Source organism: Alosa pseudoharengus, unplaced genomic scaffold (genome assembly GCF_046254945.1).
Source record: "Alosa pseudoharengus isolate Yale_2024_CS ecotype anadromous, Long Island Sound unplaced genomic scaffold, YU_APseudo_1.1 YU_APseudo_1.1_scf_24, whole genome shotgun sequence".
Lineage (NCBI taxonomy): Eukaryota > Metazoa > Chordata > Actinopteri > Clupeiformes > Clupeidae > Alosa > Alosa pseudoharengus.
Window position 1 is genome coordinate 2323024 of NW_027468689.1, and position 26951 is coordinate 2349974.

The 26951-nt window shown below is 44.4% G+C and overlaps 1 protein-coding gene across 1 annotated transcript in view; it reads right to left on the minus strand.

Annotated features, from left to right (window-relative positions):
- The window catches only part of pibf1 (progesterone immunomodulatory binding factor 1), a 50816-nt gene that overhangs the window by 19724 nt on the left and 4141 nt on the right, over positions 1–26951 (minus strand). The window contains exons 6-10 of the mRNA XM_076302811.1: positions 25403–25511; positions 23591–23772; positions 21561–21686; positions 17726–17824; positions 629–794 (exon numbers count right to left, since the gene is read on the minus strand). Coding sequence (XP_076158926.1) covers positions 629–794; positions 17726–17824; positions 21561–21686; positions 23591–23772; positions 25403–25511 — 682 coding nt within the window. The remainder of the gene's footprint in view (positions 1–628; positions 795–17725; positions 17825–21560; positions 21687–23590; positions 23773–25402; positions 25512–26951) is intronic.

Sequence of the window (26951 nt, forward strand, 5' to 3'; positions counted from 1 at the left end):
TTTGACACTTAAAATGTCCCACGGCACACTAACATCCTGTGTGAAGAAAAAATAAACATACCATAGCCTAAAATTTCAAATAATACACAGATATGGCCTTATTATGGCTTCTATGCAAACCTGCTCAATAAAACAAGCGTCCTATGTTTCATTTGTAGGTGACTATATCTAATTTAAATGTTGTTATGAACTGGATATGTGATGATTCTGTGAATACTGGATATGGGGCCCCCGTTGTACAATGCCTGCATCCCACAAATAGTGCAATCATACAATCAATGAGAGCATGTGGTTATAAATTCTTTAAAGCAACAGTTGATTTTCTGGACCAGTGAGTGACATTTGGGTAATTTTCTGCGGCACACCTGATGATCTCTCACGGCACACTAGTGTGCCCCGGCACAGTGGTTGAAAAACACTGAGGTAGACTATACTACTACAATAAATAATACTGTACTGATACTATAAGCGAGGATGCCAGTGAGCGAGCGAGCGATGAGTGAGTGAGTGAGTGAGTGAGTGAGTGAGAATCAGTGTGTGAATGAGTATCAGTGGTTGGGTGAGAGAGCGAGCGTATGTGCGTGTGTGTGTGCGTGCGTGCGTGTGTGTGTGTGGGGGGGGCACCTGCCTCCAGTTTCTTCTGGTGTTTCTCACACTCGATCTGACACAGGCTGAGGGAGCGTGCCGTCTCCTCCTGCACCATCTGAGCGCGCTCCAACTCAAACGTCTTCAGCTTCAGCTGGTTCAGCAGCTCCGACCCACGACTGTCCGACCCCACCTGCAGCTGACGCAGCCTGGGGAGAATGGAGGGGAAGAAGGAGAGAGAGAATGATTATTGAGGAGAATGGAGGAGAAGATAGAGAGAGAGAATGATTATTGAGGAGAACGGAGGGGAAGAAGGAGAGAGAGAATGATTATTGAGGAGAATGGAGGAGAAGGAGAGAGAGAATGATTATTGAGGAGAATGGAGGAGAAGATAGAGAGAGAGAATGATTTTGGAGGAGAACGGAGGAGAAGATAGAGAGAGAGAATGATTTTGGAGGAGAACGGAGAGGAGGAGAGAGGTGGGAAAGAAAAAGAGATGATGAGGAGAGAAAGGGAGCGAAAGTGAGAGAAGGAGAGGAAGACGAGTGGCCAGTAAACAGTAAGACAGGTAAGAGACAGTAAGAGTCAGTGAGAAAGGGATAGAGAGACACAGTGAGAGAGAGAAGGATAGAGAGAGGTAGGAGGGGATAGAGAGACAAATAGAGAGATAGAGAAGAAAGAAGAAAGGGATAGAGAGAGATGGGGAGGGAGGGATAGAGGGAGATGGGGAGAAAGATAGAGAGAGACGGAGCGAGGCAGAGGTGGGACCAAGTCACCGTTTGGCAAGTCCCAAGCAAGTCCCAAGTAAGTCCCAAGTAAGTCCCAAGTAAGTCCCAAGTAAGTCCCAAGTAAGTCCCAAGTCTTAGCAGTCAAGTCCAAGTCAAGTCCCAAGTAAAAGCAGAGAAGGGCAAGTCCAAGTCACATCAAAGCCAAGTCGAGTCCAAGTCCAAGTCCCAATCTCTTTCAAGTCCTGAACAAGTCATCAGGTACTCTTCACATAATAATGCCATTATTAGACTATCGATCATAATTTTAGCACTTCCATCTAATCCACAGTATTTTTTTTATAAATACAGATTAAAATATGTTCAATGTTTCTGTGTTTATACACATGTGCATACCTGAGTAATCTGTACAAAACGGATAGCTACATGACACTCAGCACAGCTGCAAATATATATATGTTGTTTTTCCAAATTGCGGAGCCCACTGTAAGGATGAGTAATAATTTGACTGATGGCAGTTCACTGCGCTAGGATTTGCCTGCAAACAATTTATTAGGCTGTCTGCCAGTGGCGACTCATAAGGGAAGCCAAGGTCAACACTTAAGTAAAAGATAATAATGACAGTAATTTTGTTTTAAAGTATTAATTTCTTAAGAAATACTACACATTTGATGCTATTTATCTCATTTGTAAATTGTGCACCGTCACCTTAAGCCCCTTGTGTGCCACTCATAGTTGCAAAGTCCGCTTATAATACGCGACTTTGGGCTTGTTTTTACAGAAAGTCCGCTTATAATACGCGACTTTGGGCTTGTTTTTACAGAAAGTCCGCTTATAATACGCGACTTTGGGCTTGTTTTTACAGAAAGTCGCTTGGAAAAATGTGGAGTCGCGGGTTGCGGTTTTTTGGGCTTGCTTTTGAAAACGTCGTTGCTTAAAAATAAAAATAATACGCGACTCGGTTTTTTTACATTTCAATTGACTGGAACATTAATTCCAGGCATAGTTTGTGAGGTTTTCGAAGCTGTTTGCTTGGTCCTCTCCCTGACTTCCAGATTGCACATAGGCCTACAACGCGCGAACTGATGGGTCAGGAGAGGACGCCGCATGTTTCGTCTGAGCCTGTGTGAGCGAATCCAGTGAGACAATGCAGCCTGCTGCGCCGACTATATCCCTCATTCACCTAAGATTTTGTCTATATGGCCTATGCTATCAGGGTAGACTGTGATGTGTGTGATAATCAGAGGCGATTTTCGAGACGTTTCATCATCGTGTTGTGCTTCACTGCCAATTATGTCCTTAACTCTGCAATAACTTTGCTTAAACGACTCCAATTTAGTTTGTATGAAATTTCTATCATACTCATCATGAGCGCAGAGTTAATAGAAAATCTGTTTCTGGATGTTTTATTTTTTATTGGTAAAACGCTTCATAGGTTAAATTAACAGCTATTCCGATTTGCGCATAGGCCTATCCTAATCAATCGCCCATATACCATAGCCTAAAATTTTCATTTGAACAACCTGTTGGACTATCTAACCTATTTATTTCCATGCATGGTCGTTTGCCTACATCGTGACATTAAGCGACAGTAAGGCGAATTCAAAGAATTATGGACTGACGTGCTGTCAAAGGGGCTGCCCATGCAATTGGCTGTAAATTGCGCACAGCCGGTCAGTCTAAGAATGGCAGGGCGGGCTAATAAGAGTTCTTATAACACATATATGTAGGCACATCCTTGTTCTGCTGTGCGTGGACTGGAGTTGTTCTCCATCCCGGCAAAAGACGTCATAGTAGCCTATTCCGACTTTTCCAGGTAAACGAGCTGTCTTGAAATGACATTCTGAAATGCCGGTCGGGCCAAACCTTTGCGCGCATCAACCATGCCAAACGAGCGCCAGCACTGATGGAACTTTTCTAGCATGATATTTGAGGGTGCCATTTGCAGACTCTTACTTTGCTCAAATGAAGTCACAATAATCAATTTAAGGGTAGGTCTAAGTCAGAACAAGGGTCAGGACAATGCGAGAAAACAGCTCAGACCTGAGAAAATGCGACTCCGTGTTTCACCAGCCTTTCTTGCGCAAAGCTGAATGAAAATTTGCGTAGGCCTATATACTTCCCGTGTAACAGTTTGCACATCTAAAACTATTATTATTTTTCCAGACTATCGCTACAGCTGTCCAAGGCTTTTGCGGCGTTTTGCATTGCTTCACGCTGTTCCCTTGTTGGTTTGGAATTTGGTCACCTGTCTGATCAATGAGTTCAGGTCTATGGCTGTTTTCATCATCAGGTGTGAACGGAATTATTTTCACAAATGCAGGAGTAGAAAATACCTGTCTTCAATGTAGGTTATACCCTGAATACTCAGCAGATTCTATGGCCATACAGTAAATCCTCAAATTATGGCCGAGATTATATTCTCTATAGCCGGGCCTCTGATAATAGCCAGGGGCATCGTTTATTCGAACAAATAAAGGCCAGGGTAATAATTGCCATGTGGGCTAGGCCTATTGGTCCACTTTTTTATTGTTGATTTTTTTTTATTGTTACGGTTTGATTCATATTCGTAATAAACCACACAGAAAGGAATAGGCCTACACACCTCTCTCTCACACACACGTGTGTGAATGTGTAGCCTATGTTGTTACATTTGCAATGAGTTTAATTTAGCCTAATTTTTGGGGGGCAAATGTTTTAATACAAAGTGAAATAAATGATAGTTTTGGCTTTGGAAAGTAATTGTTTCACTCATTATACAAATAGGCGCTGTTAAGGCTGTGACAGATTAAAGCGGCATTGGGCTTCTTTTGGGCTTCTTTTTGGTTATGGTTATGGTTATGGATTTAGCAGACGCCTTTGTCCAAAGCGACATATAAATACAAAACAACATAATAATAATTTTTGAGGTGAGAGTTGCTTATTTGCCTCGCGAGAGTTGGCAACACTGGTGCCACTGTCCACACGTTCTCATAATGATCTTTTTTTACCAGCTCCATTCAATTATAGCTTATGGCTAGTCCTCAAACTCAAACATTTGTGCCACATGTATAGCACAATATTAACAATGATAAGCATGATATTAAGTTGGCACAAATAGCTTTCATTCCTTTGGAAAAAGAAGCATGTATGACATGATGCTCGCTTCACATTTTCTGTTTGCAATTAAAAGTGAATTATGAGCCTGGTAGCCAGTAGCCACCTAGCTACAGTAGCTGAGTGGAATGTGTAAATAAATTATAGAATACTTCAAGACTCACCAGTTCCATTACACAAAGGCAAAGACAACTCTTCATATTCTTGTCCACTTTCCAAATCACAGTGAGTGCAGCTAGTATGTCATAGTGACCTGGATCTCATAGTTTATAACAGTAGGCTAGTGAGAACCGGATAAATTCGCAATCTCCTCTAATCTCATATTTGTTGACTTCACGATTTCCTTTTATACGTTTCTTATATTTAAAACAAGTAATCAATCATCATTAACAATGACAAGCCAGCTGGAACCTACTAGTTTTCTCTCCCTCTCGTGCGTGCTTAGATGCATTCTCAAATAGGCTAGCATAAGTTCAAGTTGGATCTTAATGGAGAGGACTCGAAAAGTATCATCTTTATGTAACATGCTGTTGGAGCATTTTGACATGAAACGTTCTCTAACAAGAGTGCAAATCAGTTTGCATTAAAGCTACTAGTGATTGGCTAAATGTTGGTCCTTCCTCTGTCTCTTGGTGCCCTACACACAGTGTGTAACGCGTGTGGGGGTAGCGGCAGCACTGAACTGTGCTCTGGCCGCTTGTCTCCGCTGTTTTTTTTTTTTTTTTTTTTTAGTCGCGGAGGGAAAGCGTATCTGGGGTGACTGGTCCACGATCAGGAAATGTAGTTTTTGATTCGAGACATGTCAAGTCATCACAAGTCAAAGAGGCAAAGTCCGAGTCAAGTCTCGAGTGAATAGTATTCAAGTACAAGTCGAGTCGCAAGTCATGCCGAATTTTATCAAGTCAAGTCTGAAGTCATTAAAATCATGACTCGAGTCTGACTCGAGTCCAAGTCATGTGACTCGAGTCCACATGTCTGGAGCGAGGGATAGAGAGAGAGGGAGAGAGGGATAGAGAGACACAGGGAGGGAGGGATATAGAGAGAGATGGGAAGGGAGGGAGAGAATGGGAGAGAGAGAAGAAAGGAGAGAGGAAGAGAGTGGGAGAGAGAGAAAGAAGGAAGGTGAGAGAGAGGAAGAGGGAGAGAGACAATCAGACAGAGCTGGAAATCGAGAGGACGGGAGAGAAGAGAGAGGAGAGAGAGAGAGGAGAGAGAGAGGAGAGAGAGAGAGGAGAGAGAGAGAGGAGAGGAAAGGAGAGAGGAAGAGAGTGGGAGAGGGCAGGCTATGTCTACAATGCCTAGAGGGAGTGATAGAAGACGAGGAACACTTCCTCACTGAATGCAAAAACTATGCCTCAGTTAGGACAAAATTATTTTCCCAAATGTATCAAATTGTTCCCCAATTCCCTGTGCTAGCTAATGAAGCCAAGCTCCCTTATTTGTTGGGAGTGCATAAAAGTTGTGCAACAATAGCAGCACCATTCCTGGCAGAGTGTCATAAACTGAGAAAGTGAGTCTTCCTTTTCCTTTTTTAGCATTCCTATTATTTTTTAGTAAGTATAAGTATAAGTAAGTAAGTATATATACTCTTTTGATCCCGTGAGGGAAATTTGGTCTCTGCATTTATCCCAATCCGTGAATTAGTGAAACACACTCAGCACACAGTGAACACACAGTGAGGTGAAGCACACACTAATCCCGGCGCAGTGAGCTGCCTGCAACAACAGCGGCGCTCGGGGAGCAGTGAGGGGTTAGGGGCCTTGCTCAAGGGCACTTCAGCCGTGCCTACTGGTCGGGGTTCAAACCTGCAACCCGAAGTCCGAAGCGCTAACTAGTAACTAGTAGGCCACGGCTGCCCCAACTTTTTTTTTTTTAAGTATATAATAATAATTATCACTTAATTATTATTATCATATGTTTTATTTCCAATTTAATTTCTTTTCATTCATTATTGTTTTTTTATCTGTATTGTTATTCCAAATATGTAAGATTTGGCAATACAATATTATTGTCATGCCAATAAAGCTCATTTAAATTTGAGAGATAGAGAGAGAAGGAAGGAGAGAGAGAGTGGGAGAGATGGGAGAGAGATCATCCACAGGACACAACTACAGGACCCTCTTCCTCACCATACCTGCACCTCCTCACTCTAAAACTCTAAAACCCAATCATACCTGCAACTCCTCACTCATACCTGCACCTCCTCACTCTAAAACTATAAAACCCAATCATACCTGCAACTCCTCACTCATACCTGCACCTCCTCACTCTAAAACCCACTCATACCTGCACCTCCTCACTCTAAAACGCACTTATACCTGCACCTCCTCACTCTAAAACCCACTCATACCTGCACCTCCTCACTCTAAAACGCACTCATACCTGCACCTCCTTACTCTAAAACCCACTCATACCTGCACCTCCTCACTCTAAAACTCTAAAACCCACTCATACCTGCACCTCCTCACTCTAAAAACACACTCATACCTGCACCTCCTCACTCTAAAACGCACTCATACCTGCACCTCCTCACTCTAAAACTCTAAAACGCACTCATACCTTTGACTTTGATACCTGCACCTCCTCACTCTAAAACTCTAAAACGCACTCATACCTGCAACTCCTCATACCTGCACCTCCTCACTCTAAAACCCACTTATACCTGCACCTCCTCATTCTAAAACTCTAAAAGCCACTCATACCTGCACCTCCTCATTCTAAAACCCACTCATAGCTGCACCTTCTCACTCTAAAACCCTAAAACCTGTTAATTCCTCCAGCTCCTCATTCTAAAAGCCACTCTGCCCTCTGGCTGGATGAGAGTGACTAAATGAGGCTTGGCCTTTGGGTTGACGCAAGCACCTGAGGGCAAGGTTTGCCCTCACCTGACAGGTAACCCCATGACGGGACAGAGAGAGAAAGTGGGAGATAGAGAGAGAAGGAGAGAGAAAGAGAGGGAGAAGAAGATTGAGGGAGACAGAGTGAAGGAAGGAGAGAGAAAGAGAGAGAGAGGAAGAGAGTGGGAGAGAGAGTGAAGGAAGGAGAGAGAAAGAGAGGGAGAGAGAGTGGGAGAGAGAGGGAGAGAATGAGGAGGGGTCACTGACGTATGGCTTGATGTAAACACAGAGTAAAGTATAGAGTATTCCACAGGTGTGTCCAGGTTACTGTATCATTTGTTCTCATGACAACAGCTCATCGTTGAGGCGTTAACTATGTTGTAACCAAGTGGCTCTGAGTGAGTACGACTTGGAGGGGAGACCACACTAAATTATATTTTAAACGAAAGTATATTTATTAAATTATATATTTACAAAGTCAGTATATGTAAGGCAAAGCAAACTGTCGAGCAGTGTTGTAGTCAAGTCACTATGCCTCGAGTCTGAGTCCAGGTTCGAGTCCCCAGTATTCAAGTCCGAGTCAAGTCCAAGTCATTAAAAAAAATTCCAAGTCAAGTCCGAGTCGAGTCCACTACTCATCCGAGTCCAGTCCGAGTCCAGTCACTATTGAATGCAAAACTGACAACCTTCGGGGCTTTCATGTCTCCAGGCCACAAACAATACCATAGCCAGCAAGAACAAGCCACAAACAATACCATGGCCAGCAAGAACAAGCCACAAACAATGCCATGGCCAGCAAGAACAAGCCACAAACAATGCCATGGCCAGCAAGAACAAGCCACAAACAATACCATGGCCAGCAAGAACAAGCCACAAACAATGCCATGGCCAGCAAGAACAAGCCACAAACAATGCCATGGCCAGCAAGAACAAGCCACAAACAATGCCATGGCCAGCAAGAACAAGCCACAAACAATGCCATGGCCAGCAAGAACAAGCCACAAACAATGCCATGGCCAGCAAGAACAAGCCACAAACAATGCCATGGCCAGCAAGAACAAGCCACAAACAATACCATGGCCAGCAAGAACAAGCCACAAACAATACCATGGCCAGCAAGAACAAGCCACAAACAATGCCATGGCCAGCAAGAACAAGCCACAAAAAATGCCATGGCCAGCAAGAACAAGCCACAAACAATGCCATGGCCAGCAAGAACAAGCCACAAACAATACCATGGCCAGCAAGAACAAGCCACAAACAATGCCATGGCCAGCAAGAACAAGCCACAAACAATACCATGGCCAGCAAGAACAAGCCACAAACAATGCCATGGCCAGCAAGGGAGGAAGAGGCAGATGCAGCACGGAGTCAGGAGTCCTCCTGGAACCACTCAAACACACCAGTCACTGAACATCCACACCATCCACAGGACACAACCACAGGACCCTCTTCCTCGCCATACCTGCACCTCCTCACTCTAGAACCCACTCATACCTGCACCTCCTCACTCATACCTGCACCTCCTCACTCTAGAACCCACTCATACCTGCACCTCCTCACTCTAGAACCCACTCATACCTGCACCTCCTCACTCATACCTGCACCTCCTCACTCTAGAACCCACTCATACCTGCACCTCCTCACTCTAAAACCCACTCATACCTGCACCTCCTCACTCTAGAACCCACTCATACCTGCACCTCCTCACTCTAAAACCCACTCATACCTGCACCTCCTCAGTCTAAAACCCACTCATAGCTGCACCTCCTCACTCTAAAACGCACTCATACCTGCACCTCCTCACTCAAAAACTCTAAAACCCACTCATACCTGCACCTCCTCACTCTAAAACGCACTCATACCTGCACCTCCTCACTAAAACGCACTCATACCTGCACCTCCTCACTCTAAAACCCACTCATACCTGCACCTCCTCACTCTAAAACTCTAAAACCCACTCATACCTGCACCTCCTCACTCAAAAACGCACTCATACCTGCACCTCCTCACTCTAAAACCCACTCATACCTGCACCTCCTCACTCTAAAACCCTAAAAACTGTTAATTCCTCCACCTCCTCATTCTAAAATCCACTCTGCCCTCTGGCTGGATGAGAGTGACGAAATGAGGCTTGGCCTTTGGGTTGACGCAAGCACCTGAGGACAAGGTTTGCCCTCACCTGACAGGTAACCCCATGACGCCACCGCCAGTCAGGCGCCAGGAAAACCGCCACGGCCGATGTAGAACGGAAGTAGAAGCGAGAACTGAGAACTATAAAATGACTGTAGTAATGAATATAATAAAATGGATGTTGAAATTCGGAGCGAAGAGGCAAGGAACAAGTGCACACACGCAGTTTGAAAAAAAAAAACATCTGAAATCATTAGAGAAAAACTGGCACCAAAGAGCTGCACTCGTATGAATTAAGATGAACTATGAGCAATATTTGTTTGCGGTTTCGTTCCTAAGCAACAAGCCATTAATCGATCATTAGTTGACACGGTTACATGCAAATCAGTGTTCTCAGTGTTTGTTTTCGCTTACAACAGTGTGTGTGTGTGTGTAAAAACAACATCCACCAACACAATGTGTGGGAACTGCTCTGTCCTCAGCACCTCTGCTAATACAGCATGATTTGCAGAGTTGTGATGGTTGGCATAGACTTCCTAACCTCAGGAACCTGGAATCCTGTTGGGTAGCACAACGTTGGCTCCGGGGATGTCTATTATATTACGATGTGTGTGTATGTTTGGGGGGGGGGGGGGTGCATGTGTGTGCGTATGTGAGACAGAAGTTTTGAATGTGTGTGTGTGTGTGTGTGTGTGTGTGTGTGTGTTTATATCTGTGTTGGAGCCTGCTTGAGACGGGTTTGTGATGTCCTGACTGCAGATTTGCAAACCACAGCATACACACAGCACATTCTCAAGACAAAATTCTCCGAGGACAATGAACCCAAACTAATGAAAAGAAACACTGCTCCACCACACGCAAACTGTTCCCTGTGATTCAGTACAAATCCATTTAATTTCTATAGTGCTGTAACTGAGGTCTTAAGAGCCCAGCTCTTAGTAACTCTGGACTAAGCAAGTGTAATGTACAGTATGTCCTCAAACACAGAGGTACGTTTGGCCAGCTCTTAGTAACTCTGGACTAAGCAAGTGTAATGTATGTCCTCAAACACAGAGGTACGCTTGGCCAGCTCTGCAGTTCAGTAGAGAGGTTCTGGAGAGGTTCAGCTCTGCAGTTCAGTAGAGAGGTTCTGGGTTTGTGAGGAATTCTTGGGATGTTGATCTCCGAAATGTTCCTGTTTTTGTGTCCCCTCTCACTCCCTCTTCACTACTCCTCATCCCTCACTCCCCCCTCCAAAAATAGGCATGGGTATGTCAGTGTGTGTGTGTGTGTGTGTGTGTGTGTGTGTCTGGGGGGGTGGATGAGGGGGGTGCAACAGTGGCCTGCTTAGTGATGGGGGGTGGGGGCTTGCAGCAGCATCTGTCTGTAAGCGTGTGTGTGTGTGTATGTGTGTGTGTGTGTAGTTCTCTCCAGCAGCAGTGCAATGCCCCCCCCCCCTTTTAGAGTAGGAGAAATGTGAGGTATGCGTAACAACTGTTCTCCCCAGATCAGCAGGCATGACAGCCGCATGCCGCCAGTGTAGGGGGGGGGTTGGACGGCTGGCATCATGGGCGATGGGCAAATAAGGTCGCAGAACCCGGGGGGGTGTGGGGTGTGTATGAGTGACACTGTTTTTTGGGTTTATCATTTTTGACAGACTTTTGAGCAGTACAAGTGTCTTGTTTAATCTATGCCATTCCTGTGATTTGTCGAGTGGAATTTGGCAAGTAATAAAAGGCTTATCATAATAATAAAATTTTAGTTCAAATGAATGTCAAACAAATAATTGACATTAATGACTGATTGATTTTTTTCTGCTTCTTTTTTTATTACATTATATTTTTCTTATATTATGTTTGTAGATCTACATTATATCAACGACAAATGCGAAGAATATTCTTAAGAGGGCTTTTGTTATCATACTGCATCATCTGCAGCATCATTTCATGTCTTTGTACTTGTACTCTGCACAATGACAATAAAGTTGAATCTAATCTAATCTAATCTAATCTAATCTAATCTAATGTGATGCTCACATTTACAGTACCCTCCAGAATTATTGGCACCTTGGGTAAAGTTGACTCAAAACAGGTATAAAAAAATTCTCTTTTGAAGATTCATTGTACTCTCACAATGAAAACAATCCACCCTTGAAGGAAAGCACATTTATTCTGAGAAAAAGGAAAATCTTATAAAGAAATAAATATTTTTAACGAAAACACATTCCTCACAATTATTGGCACCCCTAGAAAAATCTTATATACAGAAGCATTTTCCTATCTAATTTCAACTTATTTAAGTTAATCAGGGTGTCTGTGAACGCTCAGAAGTAGTTCATGACTTTCTTTTTCACTAAGGTATGAAAATAAAGTGACACAGAGGCTCATCATTTTTCAACATAAAAAAACAAAGAGAATACACTAAATTTAAATAAAAAGAAAGTTGTGTTGACATTTGTAAGTCAGGAAATGTCTATACAAACTAGGTACTTCGTTGAAAATGCCTGTATTTACAGTTAAAACAATGATACAATGGTTCTAATCAACTGGAAATGTGACAAACATGCTTGGACAAAGACCCAAGGTTATCGTGCCCCCACGTACAGTATAGAGGATGGTAAGATTCCATAAGGACCACTATTGGAAAGTTACAAGCAAAGGTGTCATCTTGGGGTCACCAAGCCCCCCAAAAAATATTAAAAAGTGACCTCATTGCTAATAGCTTATTTAGAGGGCATGCTAGGTAACAGCCTGTCCAGTCATTTAATAACCAATGTAAACGGCAGGAGCTACTAAATGGTACAGTGACTTTGTCTGGAAGTGTGGTCTATTGTCAGATGAAATGAAAATTTCGCTCATTGGCTAGAAACATACACGTGTGTTTGCCATATGTAGAAGAATGACTATACTGAAAAGAACCCCATACATTATGGTGGAGGTGCTGTGCTATTGTGGGGATGTTTTTATTCCCAAAGGCCTTGGGAATCTGTCAATCTCTGACAAGACACAAAACGTTGGTCATGATTGGATCATTCATCAGGTCAATGAACCAAAACAATCATCCAGATCAAAACAAATATGGTTTACTGAACATCTGATTTCTTTATGAGATTTTCCTTTTTCTCAAAAGAAATTTGTTTCCCTTCAAGGTTGGATTTTTCCTATTTTTTTTTCATTGTGAGATTACAATAAATCACCAACAGATTATTTTTATACCCATTTTTAATCAACTTTAGCAGAGGTGCCAATGATTCTGGAGGGTACTGTACATGAGATGTCACTTCTCTGGAACTTCTCTGGTCTTATGTGTTTGTGTGTGTGTGTGTGTGTATGTTCACAGGCATTATTCCCTTTAGGCTAAGGGGTGTGTGTGAAGGGGGGGGGATTGACGACTACCAATCCTGTCTGTCTTCTTTACAAAATGCTCATCCTTGCGTGCCAAATCAACTCTTGCAGACAATCGGCACTCATAATTACAGACATGAGAATCCTAAAAAGGTACACTTTCGCTTTAGGGCTTTTTTTTTTTGCTGACAAGCCGCCATTGATAGCTCAGTAACAGGCACTTTGAGGATGTTGAACATTACAGTGTAAAGCCTGAGAACATCCACTAATTACTGATGACCTTTTCCCTATACATCTCATGCCTACCTTTGTGTGTGTGTGAGTGTGAGTGTGAGTGTGTGTGTGTGTGTGTGTGTGTGTGTGTGTGTGTGTGTGTGTGTGTGTGTGTGTGTGTGTGTGTGTGTGTGTGTGTGTGTGTGTGTGTGTGAGTGTGAGTGTGTGTGTGTGTGTGTGTGTGTGTGTGTGTGAATGTGTGTGTGTGTGTGTGAGTGTGTGTGTGTGAGTGTGTGAGTGTGTGAGTGAGTGTGTGTGTGTGTGTGTGTGTGTGTGTGTGAGTGTATGCTTAATGCCGAGGCAGGTAAAAACATGACAGAGGAGCTGGACCCCATCTGACCTCATGAAGAGCTCGTTATTAAAGTGGCGCCTGTGCTGTGATGACGAGTCGGGTCATTACACTATAACCGTTTCCAAGGCGCCTATCTGACGTTCATCTGTTGTTAGAGACAGAAGTCAGTTAGCAATTTAGACCAGCAGCAGTTCGTGGGTAGCCTGGCTAACGCCAAACCTCATCTCATTGAGATGGGGTCTGGGAACTACATATACATTTTCTCGTAATTTGAAACGTGGTTTACGAATGCCCAGAGCCGTTTATTGGGCGCTACGAATGTCTATCAAATGCGTCTGTACGTAGCTCATAACCGATTCGGTGTGTCGTCATCGTCTTGCTGTCCCCCCTCCGTTCTGTGATTGGTTCCTTTGTTGAGGTGAAAACAAAGTCCATGGAATCCAGGCTGCCTAGCAGCGTGAATAAAACCGTGCGCGTAAGGCAGCGTGGGAAAGCCCAGGCTAGTTTGTGCGCGTAAGGCAGCGTGGGAAAGCGCAGGCTAGTTTGTGCGCGTAAGGCAGCGTGGGAAAGCGCAGGCTAGTTTGTGGGCATATTCTGTCTGACCACAGTGTATTTTTGCACTTTTCTTCTATTTTTAGAGTGCATGTGGAGCTCACACATACAAGAACTCCATGTTCAACACATTGCTGCATCACATCAGACATAGGCAGGGTGAATTGATTAGTTAATGGATCACTCTCACATACGTCTTGTTTGCAGTGTAAATCTGTCAAGTCCTTCCACAATCAATCTCCCACATCAGACAAACACACACATACACACCTGTTAGGGGAAAGCCACAAACCACAACATAAGCATATCAAGGCTGTGTAGAAACACATCCTCCCACACGCACACACACAGAGAGGTGGTGCATTCACTCTGCCATCATATAAAATAATTCAGGTCCAGTGTTTCCCATATATTGACTAATCTGTGGCGGGCGCCACGAAATAAAAATCTGCCGCCACAGATTAATATTCTATGTTTAATTTAATTTAATTTAAATTAAATATAAGATCAAATCCTTGCGTTGCCATTGAGCTGCGCTTTTTACGCACACATCCTTTCCTTGCCCCGCCCCGCTCTCTCTCGTAGCCCGCTGCCACTCCTCTGCATGTGCATTTAACAAAATATTCACGATTGTTGAAGGGTTGTTGTTGCCACATAGAAGCATTGCATAGAAGACGTCTGGCTAAATTGCTATTAAATCCGCTTAGCACAACATAGTAGGCTACATTGAAGAGACTAAGTTAAGTTATGCAATCAAGCAGTATCTCAAAGCTAGTTAGAATACTGTTTGGATGTCGAATTTAGCATGCTTAGCCTCCTTACAGCTGCAATTCAGTGGAAATGCATGGATTCCAGTTTCTTCCAGTAGCAGCAACTGGAATCCATGCATTTCCACGGAATTATTTTTGGAATCTGATCCCTTATCATACCTGTTCATTCTTACTCGTCGCTCGACTTATCGTGGCTAAATTCAAGATGGCTGCAAACGCTAAACTTTGTGAAGATACTGTCTGTATAAATCGTCTTGTAAGTAAACTACCAGTGCTTTTTCAAAGTTCTCAATGTCTCGTTTTAAATGTCAGGGCCTTCGGTAGTCTACCAATGAAGTGTGGAGATACATTGAGCCTCGTAAACGGTGTAAAACTGATTTATTTGCATGGCTAGCCCGATGCCGAAGCACCACCACTGAAAAAGCTGTAGGTAGCATCAGCTAACTAGCGCCAGATTTTGGAGTGCAGGGGACAAGCCGAGATGGGCTATGAGACATACGTTCACACTCGGTATCATGTTTCAACACACTTTAGGTCAATATCACACCGGAATTCTCCTTTAACATTCCTTATGTTATCTTATCACCCGGAGAGAAGAAATAGTCTTTTCTGATTGGCTGGCGGGTGGCCTTTAATTCTGAATAACAGGACACCGTTCCATATCAATGCTTATGAATGGTAACTATAACAACCATAGTAGGACGATGGTTGCAGCGCTCTAGAATCTTTTGGTTGCAGGCTTCCCAACAATGGAATCAACTGTAAACAAGCTAACTGTCCATGCTAAAGTTGTACAACAAGCTGAACTAGTGAGCTTCTTTTTAAACAGAACCGCGTGTTTCCAGTGTTTACAGTGGCAACCGGGTGATAAGCGGGATAACGGCCTTCGAGGTGTGTCCAGTTATACGGAATTAATGGACTTGGGCGGAGGCAACTCCCCTCCGCTGCGCGTTCCGTATAACAGGACACCTCGGCGGCCGTTATCCCTTACTCAATGCAGAGGAAGTAGATTGGGAACCAAATAGAATGTTCAAGCATTGTTTTTGTTTTTATTGTTGAAAGGGTCTATAGTTCCTTACAGAGAATACAAGCAGAGACATGGTGTTGTCATGCCAACACAACAATGACGATTCGGCTCAAACGCTGATATGGACATCACATGCATATACAGAGATCTGGAGAAAGTGTTTTTAATGAACTCCTTAATGTGGAATACGAGCAGGCTTGTAACAGGCATCTCTGGGTTCTGCTCTTATATACATATTTTTGGACTTTTCATGCCTTTAATCTGACAGGAAGTGAGTGGGAGAGAGAGATGAGGTGGGTTCAGGAAATGACGCGTGTCAGACTCGAACCCAGGTCGCCATGGTGACAGAAGTAAATGGGAACTAGCTACTTCCATCACCAACATGCGAGATGTCAATGCCTTTTATAAGTTAGGACCCTCATTATACTACCAAAGAAGTGTTGGGCTTCTTTGAGCCTCGTAAATGGTTTAAAATTAGCAATCTTTTTACCATAAGAAATGCCCTATCGCTACCAGTGTTAGCATTTTGGAATGCATCGGATTAGCATTTTTTGGCTCCCCAACGAACGTTCAAACTCGTTATCATGCTAAGCATAGGCCTATCCAAAATCCATTTTACACCGGATTTCCACTTTAATTTCAGGAACGTGTTTTGTCTCACTGCGTACCGTATCATTAACCTTAGGTAACCTCACTGTTAGTCTCACTGTGTACTGTGTCTTTAACTTGAGGAAGAACGTCTTTCGTCTCACTGTTAGTCTCACTGTGTACTGTGTCTTTAACTTCAGGAAGAACGTCTTTCGTCTCACTGTTAGTCTCACTGTGTACTGTGTCTTTAACTTCAGGAAGAACGTCTTTCGTCTCACTGTTAGTCTCACTGTGTACTGTGTCTTTAACTTTAGGAAGAACGTCTTTCGTCTCACTGTTAGTCTCACTGTGTACTGTGTCTTTAACTTCAGGAAGAACGTCTTTCGTCTCACTGTTAGTCTCACTGTGTACTGTGTCTTTAACTTTAGGAAGAACGTCTTTCGTCTCACTGTTAGTCTCACTGTGTACTGTGTCTTTAACTTTAGGAAGAACGTGTTTTGTCGCACTGCATACTGTGTCGACTGTGTAATAGTGAAATTACAATTAAGTGAGTCTACAGTCTACTGGGGGGTTTTAGCACTTTTAGGCCCTTTTCTGGTTTGTTTTGGATGAACTAGAGTGGTGGACACCGAAATTTTGACGATTGGTCCTGTCTCGACTTTTCTGACTCGTTTTGAATCGCCTTTTCACTTCTCAGGGTGGCTGGCTTACTCAAACATGTCCTAAAACAACCCTTAACGTTAGTTTTCAAAACTGTGCAACTCACCGAGTGGTTAGTGGTGTTCGTTGATGTTCCAAAACAAGTAGCGTAGCGAAATAAAGTTTCTGTCGTGTTTTATTTGGCATTTTGTAAAATCCCATTGATTTCTGTTGGAAGACTCATTGCACGTTAATATTACTGCGCCACCGTCTATGCTTCAGGTACAAATATTGAGCGGAAGTTTATACACGGTTGTGAGGTGTCTGAATAAATAGTTCCACAATAGGCCTAGCAAATAAGACGGCTGGAAATCATACATTGCGCCGATATATTTGCTTTTAATAGTCAACGAACCACTCGGTGAGTTGCACAGTTTTGAAAACGAACGTTAAGGGTTGTTTTAGGACATGTTTGAGTAGCCTACAGTATGCCTGTTGGCACCCACCCTGAGCAGTCAAAGGCGATTCAAAACGAGTCAGAAAAGTCGAGACAGGACCAATCGTCAACATTTCGGTGTCCACCACTCTAGTTCATCCAAAACAAACCAGAAAAGGGCCTTAAAGTGCTAAAAAACGGAATTTTCCTTTAACTCCGGGTAAGTGGTAAACCTCCTACAACTAGAGCCCTATGGCATTATTTTGTTAGGAGAATGAAGCCATACAGCTCTTCTATTAGGAGGTTTACCCCTTACTCTGAGTTCAGTTCCTAACCCAGGTTTGTCACTAAACCATGTACATGGAATAGCCACCAGGTGTCTCCAGGTGATCAGGGGAGGTGTCATGCATCAGGTGAGCTCAGGTGTGAGAGGCGATGGAGACACTCACTGGTCCAGCAGCTGGTCGTGTTTGGCCTGTGTGTGCCTCTCTGCACTCACTGCCCGCTCCTTCTCCAGCACGGCATTGTCCCGCATCTCACGCAGACTCCTGGGCCAGAGAAAGAGGGAAAGAACGAGATGGAGAGAGAGAGAGACGGGGGAGAGGAAGAGAGAAAGAGAGAGAGAAAGAGACGAGGGGGAGAGGAGGAGAGAAAGAGGGAGAGAGAGATTGGAGAGGGGGAGAGAAAGAGGGAGAGAGAGGTGCGGTGAGAGAGGAAAAGGGTGAGACAGACAGGGAAGGCGGAGAGAGAGAAAGAGAGAGAAAGAGAGAGAAAGAGAGTAGAGGATGAGAGAGAGACCGAGCGTAGAGGGAGAGGGGGAGAAAGAGAGAGAGACAGAAGGAGAAAGAAAAAAAGAAAAGTGGAGAGAGGGAGGGATAGAGAAAAAGGGAGGGAAAGAGAGAAAGACAAGTTGAATGAGTGGCATTTCATCACAGGCGTGCAACTAAGCAGCTGCCCCTGCGGGGGGTATCCATTGTGAGTCAGGGGGCAGAGATTACCCCGGGGGGCATCAGCAGATCAGATCTACAGCTGCTTGTGCATGACTCGGGCTCTTCACAAATGTGCTAGAGAAATAAGGTGGCCTACCATGACTCAACAGAACAAACAGCAGAACTTACCATGACTCAACAGAACAAACAGCAGAACTGCCCACACAACAGAACAAACAGTAGAACTGCCATACATATAAACATGATTCAATCTTACACAATAAAACAATAAAACAACTACCAGTACAGTCTCCAAAACACAGCTGCTCTAAGCATGACTCTGTGTGTGTGCTACAAAAATACATTGACTTGACTCAACAGGACAAGTGAATCCTCGACACCTACAGAAGACACCTACAGAGCACTAGGAGTCTCAAAACCAAATCCACCTATTTTCACTGGCGCTCCACCAATCAAAACAGAAAAGTCTCACTGTACCCCAGTCAGTGCATAAACATCATTAAACAGGCTCTAACAAGCAGCAGTAGCATAATTGCTAATAACTAGAGATAATAGTTCTGAAATGCATGATTGTGATGATGCACATGAGAGACCACCACATCACATAACAGACAAACACGTCTGATTAATCAGCCCTGCTGAAAAAAACAGCCTGACCAACTAAAGGTGGTTTGCTGGTTGACCAGCTTGTTGACCACCTTGTTTGACCACCCTATGATGGTTGACCAGCTAGACCAGCAAATCTCTTGCGAAAACATACCTTTAGCTGGTTTACCCACCTAACGATGGTAATTCAGCTGTTTTTGCTTGTCGTACCACCTCAAGCTGGTCATTTTAGCTGGTGTTGCTGGTCTACACTGCTGGTTTAACTGGCCGTGCCAGCTTATGTTGGTCAAACCAGCATCACCATCTTACACCAACAATGTCAAGCTTGACAGGCTGGTCACCAGCATGACCATCTTGCACCAGCTGTATCCCACACGACAGGCTGGTCAAACCAGCATGACCAGCTTCCTCAGATGGTCACGCCAGCATATCCAGCTGGTGGTCCAACCAGCTACACCAGCAAAGACCAGCAAGAGCTGGAAGAAAACCAGCAAAGACCAGCTAAAACCAGCTACCAGCATAAGCTGGTTTCTAGCTGTTTTTTTCAGCAGGGAGACCTTTAGCATCAGTGTGCTACCACTACCACTACAGCTAGTGGCGGTTGCTGCTCTTTGGAATAGGGGAAGCTCTGATAAAAATGGCCAATTATATTGCTATATTGTTCTTTGAGGGCAAAATGATTCCAAAACCCAGAATAGACCAAACAGTATAGAGTTCTGAGACATGGCAGCTTGGCAAGTACTTATTTCTCTGTGACTATTCTGTACGTTCATCTGCCTTGCTGTTTCATTTTTAATCGCCCTTGGTGGGCTTTTAGCCAGGCTACACCGTTGTATAGCGTGCTATCTAACTTAGCCTAAATACACAACTGAAACAAAAGCAAGTCACAAACTCTGTAACTCCCCATTACTGTTTTATTTACAGTATGCTATTTACAAAGGCAAATTGAAACCGACTGTATTGCTCTCAAATTATGAGAATTTGAGCTGCAACCTGCCTTGCGTCTCGACTTCACCTGCCAAAGCATCCCCTGAACTTACTTGAAACACTTCCTCTCAGATTGCAACATATGCTGTCAATCAAAAAGAGTCAAAGACGCCGGGCTTCCCTGGAAATGACGATTTTGTGGCGTTTTTCCAATAAAAGTCTAGCTTTTTTGCACTGAGATCAGCCCACTCTGTAGTGCCATTGAAAGTCCAGTGAAGCCGAGCGTCTATGGGTTTTGTGCATGTAAATGACCGGCAAAATGACCGGCAAAACCTTATTGCTGATCAAACTAGACATGAAGTTGAACACGTTTTTAGCATGTTCTAGTTGGAATAGTAGGCTAATGTAATACAGTATTATTTGATGCGATTTTCCGTGATATTTTAGAGGAGGCTGAGCTTCCCCTGTGGTCTTAGAGCAGGGGTCTCAAACTCAAATGAGCTGGGGGCCACTTCTGCCAATGTCATCTGATTGGAGGGCCACGTCAGTGTTAAAGTGGGGTAGCCGTGGCCTACTGGTTAGCGCTTCGGACTTGTAACTGGAGGGGTGCCAGTTCGAACCCTTACCAGTAGGCACGGCTGAAGTGCCATTGAGCAAGGCACCTAACCCCTCACTGCTCCCCGAGCACCGCTGTTGTTGCAGGCAGCTCACTGTGCCGGGATTAGTGTGTGCTTCACCTCACTGTGTGTTCACTGTGTGCTGAGTGTATTTCACTAATTCACGGATTGGGATAAATGCAGAGACGAAATTTCCCTCGCGGGATCAAAAGATTATACTTATATATACTTATACTTATACTTAAAGAATAATAAAAAAAAGAACGGCTATTTCCTAAAATTGTTTTTTTCAAATACTGTATTTTCAAACACAAAACTACAAACAGAAAGTGCAAGTATTTTTATCTATTTTTAGACACCTGTGCTAGCAACCTTAGCTTATAAATAAATAATGATAAAATAAATATTAATACAAATTATAAAAACAAACAAAAAAGCATAAAAACAGGTAGGCCTATCTGTGTGTTTCACAGCAAATAAAAATATTTTCCTCTCATAACTTTTTTAAACGTGGCAAACTAGGCATCAGGTTTAATAAAGCAACACCATTGGATTTTTATATCAAAATTTCAAAAGGCCATGGCTTGAAAGTGGTCAGAGATAAAGGCCTAGTCCACACGTACCAAACAGATCTTTTTTTCCTCCGTCTTCCCTGGAACCGTATCAAGAATATTTGCGTCCAAACGGATCCATCTCAACACGACTCAACACGTTACTTCACACCCCAGGCCTATAGGTGGCACTGTTTCTTTACAGAAATTGACCAAAACTTACGCTTTATAAAACAGACAGAATAGGCTACGACGAAATGGCTAGTGCAAGGAAACCAGAATTGTTTGTGTGGACTGATGGTGAACTGTCAACTGTAGTCAACTGTAAAACTAATAAACTTTATTTTATGGTTTGTGAAGGGTGCAGTCCCGTCCTTTATTTGGCTAACGCAGGTAGGCCTACTAATCACCTTTACTTTCTTTGGTTGTAGGATAGTCCGTGATTCACATTAGTTTTGGCTATCACCGCAATTAGGCTACTAAACGCAAGGCTTACCCAAGTTCTAGGCTATTCTAGGGCCGGGAGTTTGAGACCCCTGTCTTACAGCAATCGCCTCTGCGCTAATGGTAATAATTGTGGAGGTTGGTGTGTGAGGTGTCATTCCATGCCAGTGCAGCAGGGGGTGCTCTTACCGGTTCTCGCGTTCGTACATCTCCTTGGAGGTGCGCTGCAGACTCTCCATCTCCTGGCTGGTCTTCAGGCGGATATTCTCCAGCTCATCACGGAGTTTACTCTCATACTCACTCTTATAGTGGTCCCTGGAGAGGAGGAAGAAAGAGGTTAGCGCACACACGCACGCACGCACACACACACACACACACACACACGCACACACGCACACACACACACGCACACACGCACACACGCACACACGCACACACGCACACACGCACACACGCACACACATTCAAGTTTTTGGGCTTTGCTGGCCTGTATGTATGTAACCTTATGTAACTTTGTTGACACCTCAGTCAGAGCGGTGGCTTTCTGTAGCTCAGGTAGCGACACCTCAGGTAAACAAGTGGCTTTCTGTACCTCAGGTAGAGGTACTTCAGAGAGAGAAGTGGCTTTCTGTAGCTCAGGTAGAGGTTCCTCAGTCAGAGCGGTGGCTTTCTGTAGCTCAGGTAGAGGTTCCTCAGTCAGAGCGGTGGCTTTCTGTAGCTCAGGTAGAGGTTCCTCAGTCAGAGCGGTGACTTTCTGTACCTCAGGTAGCGACACCTCAGGTAGACCAGTGACTTTCTGTACCTCAGGTAGCGACACCTCAGGTAAACAAGTGGCTTTCTGTACCTCAGGTAAAGGTACTTCAGAGAGAGAAGTGGCTTTCTGTAGCTTGGGTAGAGGTACCTCAGGTAAAGCAGGGGCTTTCTGTTCCTCAGGTAGAGGCATCACACAAACAGGCATCCTACAAGTCTGGTCAAGTTAAAATGCATAAGATCCTACCTCCACTGTGGATTCTACATCCACAGTCATTTGGCTGGGCTTTCATCCAGGGGATTTAAAACAACACTTAAGATTACACACTTGTATGCAAAACAATGGACTTCCCCTGGGCGAAGGACATTTTCTTAGTGAAAAACAGCAGCAAACTGACATTCAAATAAATCTTGCTAATGGTAATTTACAGTTGAAAAACAAATAACCCTGGTGGCATTAGCAATTGTGATTTCAAGTGTTCAGGGGTGCCAAGACTTTGCAACGGAGTTTGTAAACACCATCCATGCACACACACCCAGCCATGAGACATGAATCCCTGAGCTTGGGACGCTATGTACAACTCATGTCTTTCAGCAGCTGCACCATGCAAAGCTGCACATGTAGTGTAGTGACGAGGGGGGGGGTGGTCAGGGGTGGTAGTGTAGTGACGAGGGGGGGGGGGGTCAGGGGGTCCCCTTAAGAACCTGCAGAGCTGCTTTCTCACCTGTGCAGCTGTGCTGCGCTACATGGCTGAGCTTGGTTTCTGCAGAAGGGTTTGTGGCTGGACTGGGGACTCTGTCAACTTCCTGTTCTGTGCTGTCTGTCTGTCTGTCATCACAAGGATGAGGTTTTCTCTGATGGAGCGAGTGTGTGAGTGTGTGTCTGTGCGAGTGCGTGTGTGTGTGTTCCTGCTGGTACACCTGACACCAACTACAGCGGTTACCAAACACCAAGCACCCAACTGAAACGGACCCTGTGCTGCAACAATTAGCTTTCACTCCAATCATTACCATCTATGTGCAGGTACGAGAAGGTTTTTATGGTAAGAGAGTGTTTGAGAGCATAGAGGAGAGCCTGCACACCTTGAGAAGTTCCACTGCAGGGGGGGGGCTCTTTAACTCTTAAAGGAGTACCGTCACACCAGTGTGATGGGAATTTTGGGAAATGAACGTTCTAAAGAACATCTGGGTTCACTGCATTCAACCAGAGAGAGGCTCTGAATTCAACATAGAATTTTAGAACCTTCAATTGTTGCGGATCAGAATCTTATGTTAGAATGTTCAAAAACCCACACCATCGCCATTCAGGAGTTTTACTTGACAGTATATTCCCATCATAAAGTGATATGCATATCCCAATACTCTAAACCCCCTCACCCCTGCCCCTGGGTGTGAGAGAGGGCCCGTTATTGCCCCTGCCCACCTTACTGCCCTTGCCCACCCCTGCCCCTGCCCCTTGTCCGTCTGACCTGGAGGTGAGGTATCTGTCGTAGGCGTCCTCGCGTGCCCGCTTGGCGTCGTCCAGCTGCGTCTGCAGCCTCTGCACGCGGTCGTCTGAGTGGGCACAACGCACGTTCAGCTCCATGCTCTGCCTGCTCAGGTACTCCTTGTCCTTCTGCAGCAGAGTCAACGCCTGCTGCTGGCACGCCACCTACACACACAGGCACACACACACACAGGCACACACACACAGGCACACAAATACACACACATACACACACCACATACACACACACACCGGCACGCAAATTCACACACACACACACAACATACACACCACACACACACACACAGGCACACAAATACACACACACCACATACACACCACACATACACACACACAGGCACACAAATACACACACATACACACACCACATACACACACACACAGGCACACAAATACACACACACCACATACACACCACACATACACACACACAGGCACACAAATACACACACACACACACACCACACACATACACCACATACACACCACACACAGGCACACAAATACACACACACACACATACACACCACACAGGCACGCAAATACACATATATACACAGGCACGCAAATACACACACAGGCACGCAAATACACACACACACACACACACAGGCACGCAAATACACACACAAACACACACACACACATACACCACATACACACCACACACACAGGCACACAAATACGCACACACATACATACACCACACACACACACACACGCAAACACACACATACACCACATACACACAGGCATGCAAATACACACACACCACACACACAGGCACACAAATACACACACACACACCACATACACACCACACACACACCCACAGGTGAAGCTCAGGAATACAAAGTGATCACTTCAACTCAAAAAAGGTAAATTAACGAAATTAGAAGACACAGAAAATGGCTGTTAGCATCCAGCAATAGAGGTGTGTGTGTGTGTGTGTGTGTGTTTATGGACTAAAGGTCTGATTTTGTTTGTGTGGATATCTCGGCATCTAAATGAAGTGCCGAGATAATGCTTATTGCCTCACAAACAAATAAATCTAAATTGCATTAAGGACGGCGATACCAAATCCGGGTGATCTGTATCATAATGTCTACAACAGCTGTTTCCTCTGCCCAAGCCCACTTAAAAGTGAATACAAGTTTGTATAAGTATATAAACTCTTTTGATCCCTATATAAGTAATTATAAGTATATATACTCTTTTGATCCCTATATAAGTATAAGTATATATACTCTTTTGATCCCTATATAAGTATAAGTATATATACTCTTTTGATCCCTATATAAGTATAAGTATAAGTATATATACTTTTGATCCTGTGAGGGAAATTTGGTCTCTGCATTTATCCCAATCCGTGAATTAGTGAAACACACTCAGCACACAGTGAACACACAGTGAGGTGAAGAACACACTAATCCCGGCGCAGTGAGCTGCCTGCATCAACAGCGGCGCTCGGGGAGCAGTGAGGGGTTAGGTGCCTTGCTCAAGGGCACTTCAGCCGTGCCTACTGGTCAGGGTTCGAACCGGCAACCCTCCGGTTACAAGTCCGAAGCGCTAACCAGTAGGCCATGGCTGCCCACATCTCATAGGTCACTCTCTCTCATTTAAAAGGGAATACAAGTTTGACTCATGGGTCTCTCTCTGATTTAAAAGTAAATGCAAGTTTGACTCATGGGTCTCTCTCTCTCACCTCTGTTAGCAGGTCGTTCTCACCTCTGTGAGCAGGGCGTTCTCACCTCTGTGAGCAGGGCGTTCTCACCTCTGTGAGCAGGGCGTTCTTCTCCTTGGTCAGGGCGGAGTGCGTGAGGTCCAGCAGCTCCAGTCTCGTCCTCAGATCCCTCAGCTCCGCCTCAAACGCGTCTCGCTCCCTGTGGACACACAGGACAGGATAAGACAGGACAGTCTCACACACACACACACACACACACACGCACAGACACACACACACACACGCACACTCACACACACAAACAAAAAACACAAACATATAAACATATTTCCAAAAAAACCACAAACATATACACATCTTCCCAAAAAAACCACAAAAATACACACATATTCCCAAAAAAACCACAAACACATTTTTCCAGACTACACATGTTCCCAGACTTTTCCAGGTCTGGAAAACAGCTTTTCGTACTTATTCAGACCTACACAAGCTCTCTGTAGAATCATGGCTTCTCCCGCACCTGCTATATAACCGACACCAGTTTCAGTCCAAAATATAAACAGTAGCAGCCGTTTGCAGTGATTTGCATTCACTGTGATCTGTATTCACTTGTGCAGTAATTTGACCTGACGTATCTGCCTGTGTGTGTGTGTGTGTGTGTGTGTGTGTGTGTGTGTGTGTGTGTGTCTGCCTGTCCCTTTAGTCTAAAGGTGAAAAGGCATCTGCTCAGGACCACTGTGCCAGTCTGGCAGTAGGATTGCTCTTCCACCCAGCGAGTGACCTTCACACTCGCACAGGAGTTCTGCTGTCCAGCCACACAAGCCCTGAGACCTGTCTACTCCCCCCTGCCACCTGCACAAGCCCTGAGACCTGTCTCTTCCCCCCTGCCACCTCCACCTGCCTACTCCCCCCTGCTACCTCCACCTGCTGCTTGACTGCTCAGGTGTGTCCCAGCAACAGGGCAGCCCTGTGGGCCCACACTGTGTTATAAGGAGGACGATGGCGCCCCCTACTGGCCACTGCACGGAATTGCCTGCTGATGAAATATTCCACAGAATTCCTATTGGTCATGTTGAATGTTTTTTGCGAAGTGCAGTTGAGACCTACGGAGTGAGATAAACGTCTTCATTCACAAATATATGTTGAATTAACGCTCATGTGATTGGCTGAAATTGAAAGAGACATCCGATAGGCTGCATGGACATAGATTTTGACAAAAAAGCATTTTTGAATCAAACTGCGTCCAAAAATGATGCATGCAGGGATGCGCATGAATGGCTAGTGGTTTGTAAAAGCAGATTTATCAGTCTGTAAATAAATAGAACACTGTTTATGAGTGAGGTGCAGGTCGTGACGCCCGCCCAACCCATTTTGGAGATCCCGACCCAGACCATCATTTGAACGATAAGTAGGCCTAACGTGGTTGCATCAATATCACGTAGCCATGATAATGTTACTTTACTTCACAAGATTATTGTAGGCTAACAAATAAATAAATGCAGTCTTGTCTAAAACAGTCTAGGCTGTTAAACTGCTTAATAAAAATGGGAAACAAAGTAGCCTATCTATCTATCTATCTATCTATCTATCTATCTATCTATCTATCTATCTATCTATCTATCTATCTATCTATCTCTCT